Source organism: Pituophis catenifer, unplaced genomic scaffold (genome assembly GCF_029215685.1).
Source record: "Pituophis catenifer annectens isolate HBS135680 unplaced genomic scaffold, rPitCat1.0.hap2 SCAF_2, whole genome shotgun sequence".
NCBI classification, from domain to species: Eukaryota; Metazoa; Chordata; class Lepidosauria; order Squamata; family Colubridae; genus Pituophis; species Pituophis catenifer.
The window spans coordinates 172,003,396-172,017,831 of NW_027256882.1; the positions used below are offsets into that span (position 1 = coordinate 172,003,396).

Here is a 14,436-nt window from a genome sequence, read left to right on the forward strand (position 1 = left end):
TTTATGGGTTACAAACCCCAGTTGTAAAGAGGTCATTCTAGACATCCAGGTCAACAGTTTTGTGGGTTTTTTGTGAAATTTGATATATTTGTGAACCTGATTCATACATGCGCTTCTGTCATATTTTATCACATGAAATTGTTAATTGTGGTGTCTCCTCATTGATTTATAGTACAAATGTAAGTGATTACTTTTCTGATCTCAGGAAGAACGGGTGATTTCCCATTTCCAGTATGTGGCTTGGCCAGACCGAGGCATCCCAGACACTTACGGCTATTTCCTCAACATGATTGAGCAAGTGAGATTTAAGCAGGGTGAGGACACCGTACCCATCTGTGTGCACTGCAGGTAGGGGAGGATTTGGTGGCAAGACCCTGTAGAAAGAACGCATTGCTGATTTACTGAGTAAATGTAACAATTGAACATGAGAAAACAGGCTTTTTGTTGAATGAATGATTGAATGAATGAATGAATGAATGAATGAATGAATGAATGAACGAATGAGAGAGTAGGAATATATTGATAATTTTTGCACTGAAGATGTTAGCCCTTTCAAGGTAATCTAGAAAAGAAGCACAATTATGAGTTCTAATTTATATTAACATGGGGGTTCCCAAACTCTCATTGACCCCTTCATGAAGTTTCAGATTGTTCATCAACCCCCAAACATTTATATTATACTAATTTAATAATACTATTTTAATAACACTATGAATAATTATAACATGAATAATCCCTGTTGTTATCGGCATACTGCATGCCATACCAAAAACTCTTGGACATCACTTAGAAAATCTGTGTGTTGACAGAATTTCCATCTGCCAATTACAAAAGGCCATACTGCTTGGAACTGCACATATACTATGCCAATACATTACAACATCCTAGGTTTTGGGGAAGAGGCCAATGAGTATGAAGGCCAACAGCAGCTAAAAAACTGTCTGTTGTGATTTCCCATTTTTGTTTACATAATAATATTTGATAATCCCATCAACCCTTGAGAATCAATCTTGATCACTTTGGAGAACCATGCATTAACAGAATCTTGCAGGACTAAAAGAATTTCTCCCCTCCTTTTCCTATTTCTCTCCCTTCATTTCCCCCCTCTTTTTATTTTCCAGAAAACAGAGGTGGGGGGAAAATCCCTTTGCTGGTCTGGGATTATGGTAAAAATTGACTGACTGACTGATTGATTGATTAATTGATTGGGAGGGTCCCTTCTGATACACTTCCCAAGACCCCCCCCTCCATCTGTGGTCTGAGATATCTTTTATATGACCGTTGTCCCATGTGGTTCTCCTGTTTCGCAAGGTCATCCCCACATATCATGCTAGAAAGAGATATGTCAACATCTTCCCCTAGGACAACTCACCATGGCCAAATCGCAGGACAACTCACCATGGCCTACTCATTGCGGTACAACTCAAGACAAGAGTTACACTTCTATCATTGAAATGATGGAATAGAATAATTAAAGAAAGGATGGCAAAGGAGGGATAAAACGAAATGCGAATAATATAAATTAAAATGTTTTTTAAATTATTTTAAATAATTAAATTGAATTATTGAATTGTCCCGCGGTGATTTGTCCCATGGTGAGTTGGCCATGGCGAGTTGTTCTATTCTGAGAATTATATAATAGGATGCCTTGAATGTTTTTTTTTTCAGTAGTCACTTACTGTATCCTCATAGCATCACTCAGCTCTTCTTCAGCCATTCAAGTGATATATTTGGCATTACTATTTGTTTGTCACTACAGTATAATGGTTGGATTATTCTAAAGGATACTACTATACAGTCAGTAGTGGGGAATTATGTCAACCTTAAATTATGAGAAGAGATGGGTAAATAGTGAGGTGGTCACATTTAGGCCAAAGGGGGGCAGCTGACAGACCCCTGGCTTGTGTTCTCCAGAATTCCATAAAATTGTACCACCAAAATTAGACAGCAAGCAGTAACAGTAGATTGACTTTAAATCTAAAACAATCAAATCTAAAAGAAATGAGCCCAAAATTGTCAAAAATTCCAACACACTCCTTTCAGTGATATGAATACCTCAACACAGTAACTCTTAAATTAATTGGAGATAAAAATTCCACCTTAAGTTGCAAAAGAATCCTATCCCCCTCATTTAGGGAGAAGATCTAGGCAGACTGCAAAGAATTTCAGAAATATTGGATAAATATCTAAGAAACATTCATTGTTGCATTGTAGAACCTATTCAATCATATTTGCAAGATTCAGTGTATGTGCGTGTGTGTGTAGATCCTTTCTCACTCTTTCTTCCTCTTCTTCCTTTCTTTATAGTGCTGGCTGTGGTCGGACAGGCGTGATCTGTACATTGGATTATGTACGGCAGCTGCTGCTTAAAGAGGTACTTGGACCTTACTAGCCAAACTCACCAAGAAAAAAGTAAAGAGGTTGATTTCTTGCTGAACGGGATCTGATTTTGTGTGTGTGGCTTTTTATTTTTTTTATTTTTGGCCTGTGTCTAGTATACTATTATAACATGGGGCCTCCCAGATACCTTGGGCAATGAGATTCCTACTGCCTATTTTACTATGGAAATATGGGAATTATAGTATAATTTATTGGGAGAACATTGGCATGAAAAAACCTGAGACAGCTGCAAAAATATTAAGGTATCACATATGATGAGGAAGAGAAGATGTTCAGTAATGCATACTGTATATCTGAAGCATCTGCACATATAGCCCTTTAATATTGTTGTCTGCATACACTTCCAAGCAGTGAGACATTCCAGGTTGCCATGATTTATTCAGTGTACATTTTCCCTCAGAAGACGTCATAAAAACAATTGGTGGCATTTAGTCACATAAAGCCAGAGGTGGGTTTCAGCAGGTTCTGACCAGTTCTGGAGAACCGGTAGCGGAAATTTTGAGTAGTTCGGAGAATCGGTAGTAAAAATTCTGACTGGCCCCACCCGCATCTATTGTCTGCCTCCCAAGTCCCAGCTGATCAGGAGGAAATGGGGATTTTGCAGTAACTTTCCCCTGGATTGGGGAGGGAATGGAGATTTTTCCTTCCCCTGGAATGAGGTGGGAATGGAGATTTTACAGTATCCTTCCCCTGCCACGCCCACCAAGCCATGCCACGCCCACCAAGCCACACCCACAGAACCGGTAGTAAAAAAAATTTGAAACCCACCACTGCATGAAGCATATTCCTGCATAGCGCTCAGCCATGTAGGAGAGGGCGGCCATCAGAACTAAATATCTACTCAAAACCTGGCAGTAGGAGGATGTGTTGGAAAGTTCTCTAAACCCCTGTTCAAAACCTGGGAACCCTGTAGCCTACCAGACGGAGGAAAAAAAACCCACAATAGTAGCAGTGAAGAATAACTGATAGCTGGGAGGAATGGGTCTGCATTGGTTTGAAATTGTCAACAGTATCCACATTTCTCCTTCTCCAAGGATTCCCTGACGGTGACACTGTCAGAATAATCAGCAAAGTACATTAGATTTTACACATCTTGGAACTGCTGTAGGTTACTGCCTGTTCCAGGAAAAAATAAACATATTTAAATATTGAAAAAGATAAGCATGAATTAGATCATGAACTTCATTCATGACTGTGGCAAACTAAAGGTATGTCTTACAAACATAGCAGAAGGAAGATTGGGAGAAGGACAGGGCATGTTTATATCCATTAGATGCAAATGGGGAAAGATCTATAGTCCCAATTCTTTTTCTTGAAGAATTGACTAAGTGAATTGGACAAACGCTTAACCTTTGACTGGATTATAGTGATCCCCGTACATTTATTTCAAAGGGAACTTTTTTTCCCCCATTCAAATAATAGGTGCAAACACAATGTATAGAATTAAATACCCTTCAAATCTACCCAGAGATCTCAGTCCAAATCAGAAGGAGATTGAGGTGAGTGGTGGCCTAATTTTTTGCTCACCCATTCATCACCAAGGTACTTCTTGTACTCAGGAAAACTTCCTGAGTTGCTTGTCTTTTTTTTTTTTAATGCAGACGTCTTATTAAGGTACCCTCATAGCGCAAAGAGAATTATAACTGAAAGGAATAGTAAAATAGATTAGCGTATGCATACATATATGCAGATAACTTCTGTTTGACAAGGCACAATTGAGATCCAGATCCCTCTCTGATGATGTTCCAGGTAGACTTTGAAAATGTAATTATTCTCCTAGATCTTGAGGTAGGAAGTCCATGCAAGATTTAGTTTTTTGTTTGGCATGGATTTTCTTCTGCTGAACAGACATCTCTTGTTCTTTTACTTTATTGTACTAGCAATTTATAATTTAAAACATCCAGTCATTGAAAGTCGGGCATTTTTTAAAATTATGCATAAATGTTGTTCTGTGAGAAAAAGGAATGTATCCTCATTTGTCAGTTTTTCATTTTTTTTCAGAGGATTTCTCCATATTTCAGCATTTTTGATATAGTCCTAGAAATGAGGAAGCAGAGGCCAGCTATTGTCCAGACCCAGGTGAGTCCTTTATAGTAACAGAGTTGGAAGGGACCTTGGAGGTCATCTAGTCCAACCCCCTTCTCATGCAGGAGACCTATACTAGGGATTCAAACAGCCGAACTGCCGACCTTTCTGATAGACAAACTCAACATCTTAGCCACTGAGACATAGCTGGGAAGAACAAATTAGCATGCAGATATTGAAACTAATCCTTGAAAAAACTTACTTTCCAATACTTATTAAGATCTCAGTGGGATGAAATAATTACATTCTACCTGAATCTAAAGAGATGTTGAATTCTGAAAATCCTTTATTCCAACCAATAATTATAATAAAAGCTAAAATAAATGCCCAATGATAGGTCTGAAGCTATAGATAGTATAGATAGCCCACACTTCTCTATAGGAAACTGTAGTTTACGGCGTGAGAACCTTGAAGAATGCCTCTGCTAAGGGGAATTGTATGATAACATATATATTTATTAAAATAATAAGAGAAATTACAAGGATATTCTTAGAAACACTAGTGGATGGAAGCTAGTATTGCCTTCAGGATCAGTTTTTTCTTGCTGTCAACCTATGCCTGTGTCAGCCATGGAGGCCATCTTTTTCTTTGGATCTTCAGGGCTGCCATATTTAGTGCTGTGGGAAAACGGGAGAGGGATTGCATGGAGTTGGTGGAGATATATAGCCATAACAACATTCTTTTCTCTGGGAGTCAAGGACATTCAGCCTGCACCTGGAGATGCGTGACTGGGGAACATCTCAAGTTGGGACGGTGGATTGATTGGACCATGTGATAGACATGTGGGTGTAGGGGAAGGGACTTTTACTTTCCTTTAGGTGGGGAAAACCCGGGGGCTTTCAGATTTGGGTTTTCCCAGATGTGTCAATATGATATCTCTAATAAAATGGAACTTTGAGGAACTGCTGGCCTCGGAGTCTTCCTTGGTTGGGGATGTTACTTGGAACCCTGACAGCCTGTTTTACTAGACCTGGCAAAACTCAATGGGAGCCACTGATAATTGCTACCAAATACTTGTTTGCATGTAGGTCCACAACTACAGGTAGTTCTTGATTAATAATCATAACAATGGCACTGAAAAAAGTGACTTATGGCTGGTTTTCCCACTTATGACCGTTGCAGAATCCCAATGGTCACATGATCAAAATTCGGGGGCTTGACCACTGGCATGTATTCATGACTCGTGATAGTTGTACTGTGGTCATGTGATCACATTTTGCGTCCTGCCCAGCTGGCTTCTGCCAAGCAAAGTCAATGAAGGAAGCCAGATTCACTTAACAACTTCATGATTCACTTTACAAGTGTGACAAAATAAGATCTTAACATGGGGCAAAAATCACTTAATAACTATCTTGCTTTGCAATGGAAATTTTGGGCTCCATTGTGGTTGTAAGTTAAGAACTATCGGTACACAAATCCTTCTCCTTCCTAAATGGCAGCAAAAACCTAGCCTTTCTTGTGTTATTGTGCTGTCATGGGTTAATTTTAAATTTTTTAGATTTTAGTTTTTATTTTTATTGTGGCTTGTGTTTTATTGTTGTGAGCCGCCCTGAGTCCATTGTGAGACAGGGCGGCATATAAGCCGAATAAATAAATAAATAAATAAATGTAATGGTTACCTATAGTTTGCAGCCTACATACAATAGCCCTCTCTGCATGAACAAACTATAAACTTATAGTTTAAAAACTATAAGTTTCCCACTCATCTGTGTCACATCTTTTCTTCGCAGGAACAGTATGAGTTTGTGTATCGTGCAGTCACTGAAATGTTCCGGGATGCCCTGGACATTTCCTGTCCAAATTATGAAAATCTCAAAGAAGTAAGAGATGGGACCAAACAATTTTTTTTCCACAGAGGGCATGATGGCTTCCTTGTTCTATGAAAAATGGAGTTTCCCCTTAGGCCTGACAGTCACGAGGCAATTTTGCTTTCTTGAAGCAACCTTACAAGAACTACTTTGAAATACTTGGTTTAATGCAGGAAAAAATTAAATCCAGTTATGTATTAATCATTGTATTTTATGTGTTTTGTAAACGATATGACAATTTATCCTCATGACACTCAGGATTTAGATTTAGATTTAGATTTAGATTTCCCTCTTATTCATAGGATCATTTTAATCCCCATAATTGTTTTTCATTTCCCAAAGATTTACTCTGGTTTCTAAAGCTAGGTCCTTTGTATTTAGTGAGATTAATTCTGAGATCAGCATGCAAAGATGAAAAAAAATCCTCCTATCTTGCAGTTCAAGGCAGGAGCTCCCATTTCATCGCTGCAGAAAGGAAGATTTAATCTTTCTTATTGTGTTTTCTCTACCCAATGGTACTATTACTTCTGCAAATAGGGGGGAAATGCCACTATATAAGTATTCACCTTGGCAGGATGGAAAAAGCCGTGAGTAAATTCCATATTGGAAACTCTAACCCATCATTGTCTCTCCCTGCCCTGCCCCAATTGGTTCCTTTTTCCCCCCTAAAACAAATAAAAATATTCATCACCAACAGAAAAAGTTGCTTCCATTTTAACTTCACAGAAAGTTAAGCATCATGAAGGTGGTGGGCACAGCTGGCTAAAGCAATGCTCAGCAGGGAGCCTGTGATTTTTATTTTTTTTAAAGATGGCCTGGCAGTTGCTATAGTCCTTTGAGTGGACTATGGTTTCACTCCAGTCAAAGTAGACTTCTGTGTAAGTTATTCTTTATTTGTTAGATTTGTATCCTGTCCTTCCTTTAGTGCAGAGATGGCGAACCTTTTGGGCTTGGCATGTCAACAATTCAGAAAATGCCTACCTTGATTCTGCTGGCGTCTCTGTCTCTCTCCCTCCTTCCCCCCCCTCTCTCTCATACACATACATACACACACACACACACACACACCCCATACCCCCTCATACACACACCCTGGAGAAAAAAGAAAAAATTTATAACAGAATAATGCATTCAATTAAAATATTTAAATTTGTTTGTTTAATTAATTAATTAATTAATTAATTAATTCTTACATAAATGTAAAGGTTCCCCTCGCACATATGTGCTAGTCGTTCCCGACTCTAGGGGGCGGTGCTCATCTCCGTTTCAAAGCCGAAGAGCAAGCGCTGTCTGAAGACATCTCTGTGGTCATGTGGCTGGCATGACTAAATGCCAAAAGTGCACGGAACGCTGTTACCTTCCCACCAAAAGTGGTCCCTATTTTTCTACTTGCATTTTTTTACATGCTTTTTGCTAGGTTGGCAGAAGCTGGGACAAGAAACAGGAGCTCACCCTATTACACGGCACTAGGGATTCAAACCGCTGAACTGCCAACTTTTCGATCAACAAGTTCAGCGTCTTAGCCACTGAGCCACCGCACCCCTAAATACTTACATAATAGTATATATTTTTCTAAATGTCTATGCAAGGCAGCTCCCGGTCAAAAAGCCTGGAAACTTCGGAGAATACTCTTCTGTGATAGTGGGGCGTCCCAAAAACAGCAGGAAAGCACACCTCATCCTTGTGTGCTTTTGGGAGGCTCCAGAGGCCGCACAAGAGTAGGGCCCTCTCATACAACAAGTGTCCGGAGACCTGGCATACCATCAAAAATACCATGGCGTGTCATAGCCTAGTAGCTTCCATGATTGAGAATGGAGATAAATCTAGGCCTCTCTGATCACAGTCCATCATTGCATGTGAAATAACTTCAACAGGCTATCAATGATCCTCATTTTTGCTTTCATTTCACTCTCATAATAAATTCCCCTTTCACACCCACAAATGCCTTCTGTTATGGACTTTGAGTTGACTCCTTTCTCCAGAGGTTTGCTAAGGAAAGGTTATATTGTCATCATTGACATGGCTTCCTGGTCAGAAGTGTTCCCTCTTTACCCCAGATGCCAAACTTGACATGAGGCTGTTATCTCTGCCCCTGAACATTTCCTCCCTGAACGAGTGCAGAAAGGGATGGGAGGACACGCTTGTGCAGATGTGGTAGTTTGAGAGCCCAACACACCCCATTCATTTCCTTTTTTAGGATGGTATCTTGCATCTGGGCAGGAAGGAAAGAGGTATCTGATCATCTTTTTGAATCTTTTCTACCACAGAGAAAACTTCTACCCAAAGAAAACTTTCTTCCAACCATTCTATCTTGTTGGCTTGGAATCCAGAGACATTTCCACAATGGTTGGTCCTTTTACAGGACACAGCTCACTGCCTCTGTCCTAGAAGAACTGCAAATCCCATATTGCACTTTCATGCAAAAGTTTTTTGTTATTACAGGAGCTTGGACTGTTTCAGAATAATTCAATTATTTTTCTATGTGTGTGTCTCTGAAATGAATCATGGCGATTTGGTAGGGGTAATATTTTCTTTCTTCCGCTTTTCTCATATGCCATCAGATCCTATTCCCTGCCTTCCACAGAAACCCAAATTTAAGCATCCACTTGTGTGGAAATCCACTTTGGAGCAGGATATAGCTAGCCCTGTCTCCTAAAACTGTATACGTATTGGCTTTGATGTTCTCATTCATGCGCCAATCAGAATAGAATCCTGAGTTCCAGAGATATTTTAAGGATCAATTTTAAAAAGTTATTATTTTTTATTTTTTTAATAAAATACTTTTATTATTTTTACATACATAATAACTCAAGGCAGTTAACATCAGTGGTGGGTTTCAAATTTTTTTACTACTGGTTCTGTGGGTGTGGCTGTGTGGGCGTGGCATGGCTTGGCGGGCGTGGCTTGGTGGGCATGGCAGGGGAAGGATACTGTAAAATGTCCATTCCCACCCCAATCCAGGGGAAGGTTACTGCAAAATCCCCATTTCCTCCCAATCAGCTGGGACTCGGGAGGCAGAGAATAGATGAGGGTGGGGCCAGTCAGAGGTGGTATTTACCGGTTCTATGAACTACTCAAAATTTCCACTACCGGTTCTCCAGAACTGGTCAGAACCTGCTGAAACCCACCTCTGGTTAACATATCTATATCTAACGCACCTTTCTCCTCCTGTTGTTCACACAACCACCTGCAGGGTGGGTTGGGCTAAGTGCCCAAGGTCACCCACCTGGCTTTCATGGCTAAAGCGGGACATGAACTCAGGGTCTTTTGCTTTCTAGTCTGGTGCCTTAATTGCTAGAGCTAGACCAAACTGGCTCTTCATTTGAAGTTTTTCTTTTGATTGTTTTATTGCAAATCTGTATTATTTATTATTTTCATGTTAATTATTTTAATTTTTATTGCAAAATTAAATACAAGATATTCTATGGTAGACAAAATACAAAATACTAAGGTCAGGAAAAGGAAACTTTTCAAAAAGCAACGAAGCACAGGATAGATTTTAATAAAGAGCAGTAATTCAAGGAACAATTCTAATTGTTCTTTTCTCTCTTTGGCATGGAGAGGGCTACTTCAGGGTTAATCTGGTTTATGGTAAATTTCCTGCTACAGGAAGTTCAAACAGCTGTCCTCACCTAAAACATTTTTCACTTCCCTTCTCTTTGGTTTTGCACAGAATCGTCTTCCCCTTTATGACGACGCCCTCTCCCTCCGGCAACCGGCTGCTCCCTTGCTCAAGCGAAGCTCCATCCTCCGGTAAGGACTGCTAAGGGGCAGTGGGACATGGTCAGCCCTAGAACAGCAGAGCCTTTCCTGTAATGACCCCTTGTGAGAAAAGCCAGGGGTGTGTAGACACTAGGTCCAATGTTAAGGAGGGAGTGAAAAACCTTCTAACAAGACTGATGCATACTTGTGTATGTGTATGTCATATTTTGTATGGGTTGGTTTAATAATTGTGCTTGTATTGTTTTGTTGTTTTGCCTTGTAAACGTTTGTGTTGAGTTTTAATTCATCTTGGAAGTATGGAGGATGATAGTGTCTTTTACTGGTGTAAGTAAATAGAGTAAATAAATACAAAACTAACCGTCATTGTAGTTAGGAAAGAAACTCTACATGATTGAAAAGCAACGAAGGTCTTTCTGGCCTCATCTCCCAATTATCAGCATCAGGTTTGGGCATCTCAGAAAGGCATAGGCGAAAAATGTTCAGCTGGGCAGGAAAAGAATTGGAGGTACCATTGTACATCACAAAGCATATCTCTTTCAAATTCTTCAATTGAGACAAATTTCACTATATGGAAATCCTGATAGGTGGTATTTCATTTGGGCCTCTGGGGTTTTTTTCTGATATAGGAGCATCTCAGTGCCTGCTGATCCAACACCAGCACCACTTCCTGAACAGCCAAGAAAACTCGTCAAGAACATGGGTGACACTTACGCTGTTGTGAACAAACTCCGGCGAAATGGAGCAGGAGCTTCTTCTGCTTCTCCTGCCAGTGAGGACAAGTCCATCGGAGAGGCACAGCTTTATACTGCGGTGAAGCCACGCAACAGCACCGTAGCTGACTTTCCATCAATAGACCCCAGTGCCTTTGTAGGAGTACAGGCCAGTCACTCTCTGCCTGGAAGTCCTGTGCACAGGGCATCTTCGAATACAGCTTGTGAAAATGCCCGTCTTAGTTCATCTCTGACAGGTGATGTGTGAGAATAACTGTGGATATACAAATGCAGAAATGTAAATTTTAGATTGGGTTTATTCATTTTGCTAAGCTCAAGAATGCGTACTTTTACATATGTTTAGATGTTTAACTAAAGGGTTTTTTTTAAAACTAAAGCACAATCCATATTACAAATTCAGCATGATGCTGAGGTTCATATAGCATGCTAGGAGCTACATTCTTTTGGCTTACAGCGGTATTTTAATTTAGCCAATATAAAGTCTGTGACTTTGGCTAAGGATTTTGTGCGCATGCATATCTGTATGCATGCCTGCACACACATTGTCTTAAGCAATAGCAAATCACGTGTAATAATAATAATAATAATAATAATAATAATAATAATAATAATAATAATAATAGGCATAATTTAAAAGTACAATTCAAAGAGAAAAGAATTAAAAATGCTTGGAAACCATACGATTAGCAAAATAGTTCCAGAAAATTTGATCTGATTAATCAAAACTCTCTTTTGTCTATCGCCCCTAAACAAATTAATACAAATGTTGACCAAAAGATGCATCTCCTCAGTCCATTGATGTAATTCAGGTGTGTTCCAATATTATCCATTAATGACTTTGGCTCTACATAATCCTCCCTCACCTAAATGAAGAATCCACGATTGTTGATGGCTTGATCAATTTTAAGCACTATGTACTGTATATAGCCAAAAAGAACATGTAATTTTGACAAGTAATAATAACTTAAAGTCATATTGACAATCTTTTTACCTCTAAGGCTCAGTTATGGCAATAATGAAATAAGTCCAAATCACATGAGTTAATGTTCTAGTAATGAATGTTAGGGCTATGTGTTATGTGAACCCAGCTCTTGTGATAAGGAAACTATTCTTTATGCTTTGGCATATGGTTTTAACCCAAATAATCATGGATTGCATAATATACCACAGCTAAACAGGCCATAGGTTAACTTTTTGTGTGACATTAACTCTAGTATTTATGTAGCAATCAAAACTCATCATAAACTTTATCGTTATATCAATCTTGTAAAAGCTGTCATATTTTACTGAAAGCACAAAATATAGACGTGCTAAAGATTGCTACCTGATCTAAAGCCATTATAATTGGAAACCTTGAGCATATGTGAACTGTTTGTCAGTTAATAGCTGAAGAAGTTTTTGAACTGGGTTTGCAGTTACTTAAACTATAATGGGGTGTGCTTGATTTTGGCTTAATCTGATATGGGAACCCAGCCACTATAGGTAGCAATATATGGCTTATGGGAAGGAGTGAAATCCAAAATTTTTCCCTTCTGGTTCTGTGGGTGTGGCTTGGTGGGCGTGGCAGGGGAAGGATACTGCAAAATCTCCATTCCCACCCCACTCTGGGGCCAGCCAGAGGTGGTATTTGCCGGTTCTCCGAACTACTCAAAATTTCTGCTACCAGTTCTCCAGAACCTGTTAGAACCTGCTGGGTTGCACCCCTGTTTATGGGATATCATGGTCTGAACAAGTCCACTAGGCCTTCTCCAACTAACTAAACCACAATGGATGTATGAACATCATCATAAATAGGTCCCAACTGTATTACATTTTCTTACTTAACTGTGCTAAATTACGGTAGTTCTAAGCCCACTGAGGATCACAAAATGCAAGTTTAGGGAAAGAATATCTTTGTTATTCCGAAAATGGATGGAATGTCAGATTTTGGCTTTTCTGTCCATTTGCAACATTTAGCAGAATTCAAGAAAATGCCAATGGGAGTCTAGCATTATTGGGTATATATTTTGCTTTTAGAAAAAGCCAATGAAAATATCAATAATAAATTATGAAATGGCCTAGATCTCATCGTTTATTAAGAACTCAGTGTAACTGCAAGGTTTTTTGGACAAACTGGAATTAAATAAATGGAAATCTTGGGATGGTTAGATTGGAGTTTTCTGAGTTCTTTATTTTTATAATCTGAATAAAAATACCCCCCACCCCCAATATCTCTTCTTCAGGAGAATCCAATTCTGGAGTCGCCTCCTCTCCATCTCATACAAATGGACTTGGGAAAACTCTTCTCAGGAATCTGATGCCCCCAGTAAGTAGACTGATCTTTTGACTTTGTTTCCCAAGCCCTACCTATAGATGCCATAATACAAATCCCATTTATGAGTTTTTAAAAGAACTCATATTTAGCCCTTCTAGAAGTTGAGTAGTCATTATTTTGCCTATTTTGTAAGGATGGCCTATTTCTGCTTTTCAGTGAATATTTATTTATATACTGCCTGGGAAAGATACAGTAGTTCTTTTCTTATGAAAAAGGGGAATTTTTCATCATCCTCTTGTGAGTAATGATTATTGCTCCAGAAATCTAGGATGTTGATATAGCTAGGCAGTGTTCATGTGGTATGACTCCTAACCAACCTTTTGAAACGGGTGGGCAGTGACCAAGGCAAATTCATGCTCAACTTTGGCCTAATTCACATTGAGCCAAAGAAATGAAAGTAGATTTCTCTTTCCTCTTGAATATCGTGTTATCTGTTGTTGACATACACATCATGCGCAACTTGGTTACTAAATTAATCCACTTTCTAGGTTTGCACAATGCACTGAACCATAAACTCAACAAAAGAGTCTTAATTTGTACAAACCCCTAATGAGAATTTAACATGTTTTGTGAGCGAAGCTAGTGACCAGACAAGGGATGTTTGAAGAACATGCAAAATACTGGATATACATTGAACAAGTTTCAGCTTTGTAATTCACAGATATTGTAGAACTCACTTTTTCTTGGGACAAAATGAAAAGTTCTTTTTATTCAATTTTATTTTTTCCACCTTCTGCTTCTTAGGCTTTTATCTCCTCGTCTGGAAAGAAAGGTAAGAACAAATGGGCTTATATAGGATTCAACTTCTATCTGGAAGTGAGCAACAGCAAGCCAACTTAGGGATGTTGCCAAAGGAAACTACGAAGAGAGAACCATAGAGTCAAGCTCAAAAAAGTATATTCATTTATCAAATTTATATAGGAGAAGCTCACAGTCGCCCCTTTATTACTTGATAAATTACTCAAAGCTGTGGACTTACCTAATACTCCTTCCTCCTCCTGTTTTCCTCACAATAACTCTGTGAGGGGGGTTGGTTGGTCTGAGAGTGAGTAACTAGCCCAAAGTTACCCAGTTAGCATTTTGCCTAAGGTTGGACTAGAACTCACACTCTTCTAGTTTCTATCCTGATCCCTTAACTGCCACACCAAACAGGCTCTCTATAGTATATATCTTTTCCAACTAACTCACTTCAGGCATCCTTGGTGCTCTCTGAGCTTGGTTGTGTGTGTGTAGATGTTTCATTATCCATTAGTGCACTGATGTTGTTACCTAGTTTGGGTAATGAAACATCTGCAAGAAAACAACCAAGCTCAAAGAGCACCAAGAGCCCCTCGTTTCAACCCTGAGCTACAACTATTCTCCTTTATTGGTAACT

General features: G+C 39.2%; 1 protein-coding gene across 1 annotated transcript in view; it reads left to right on the forward strand.

The window, feature by feature from the left end:
- Positions 1-14,436, forward strand: part of PTPN18 (protein tyrosine phosphatase non-receptor type 18) — a 40,306-nt gene that overhangs the window by 21,106 nt on the left and 4,764 nt on the right. The window contains exons 8-15 of the mRNA XM_070935062.1: positions 206-348; positions 2,308-2,374; positions 4,402-4,479; positions 6,216-6,305; positions 9,967-10,046; positions 10,643-10,983; positions 12,970-13,052; positions 13,806-13,833. Coding sequence (XP_070791163.1) covers positions 206-348; positions 2,308-2,374; positions 4,402-4,479; positions 6,216-6,305; positions 9,967-10,046; positions 10,643-10,983; positions 12,970-13,052; positions 13,806-13,833 — 910 coding nt within the window. The remainder of the gene's footprint in view (positions 1-205; positions 349-2,307; positions 2,375-4,401; positions 4,480-6,215; positions 6,306-9,966; positions 10,047-10,642; positions 10,984-12,969; positions 13,053-13,805; positions 13,834-14,436) is intronic.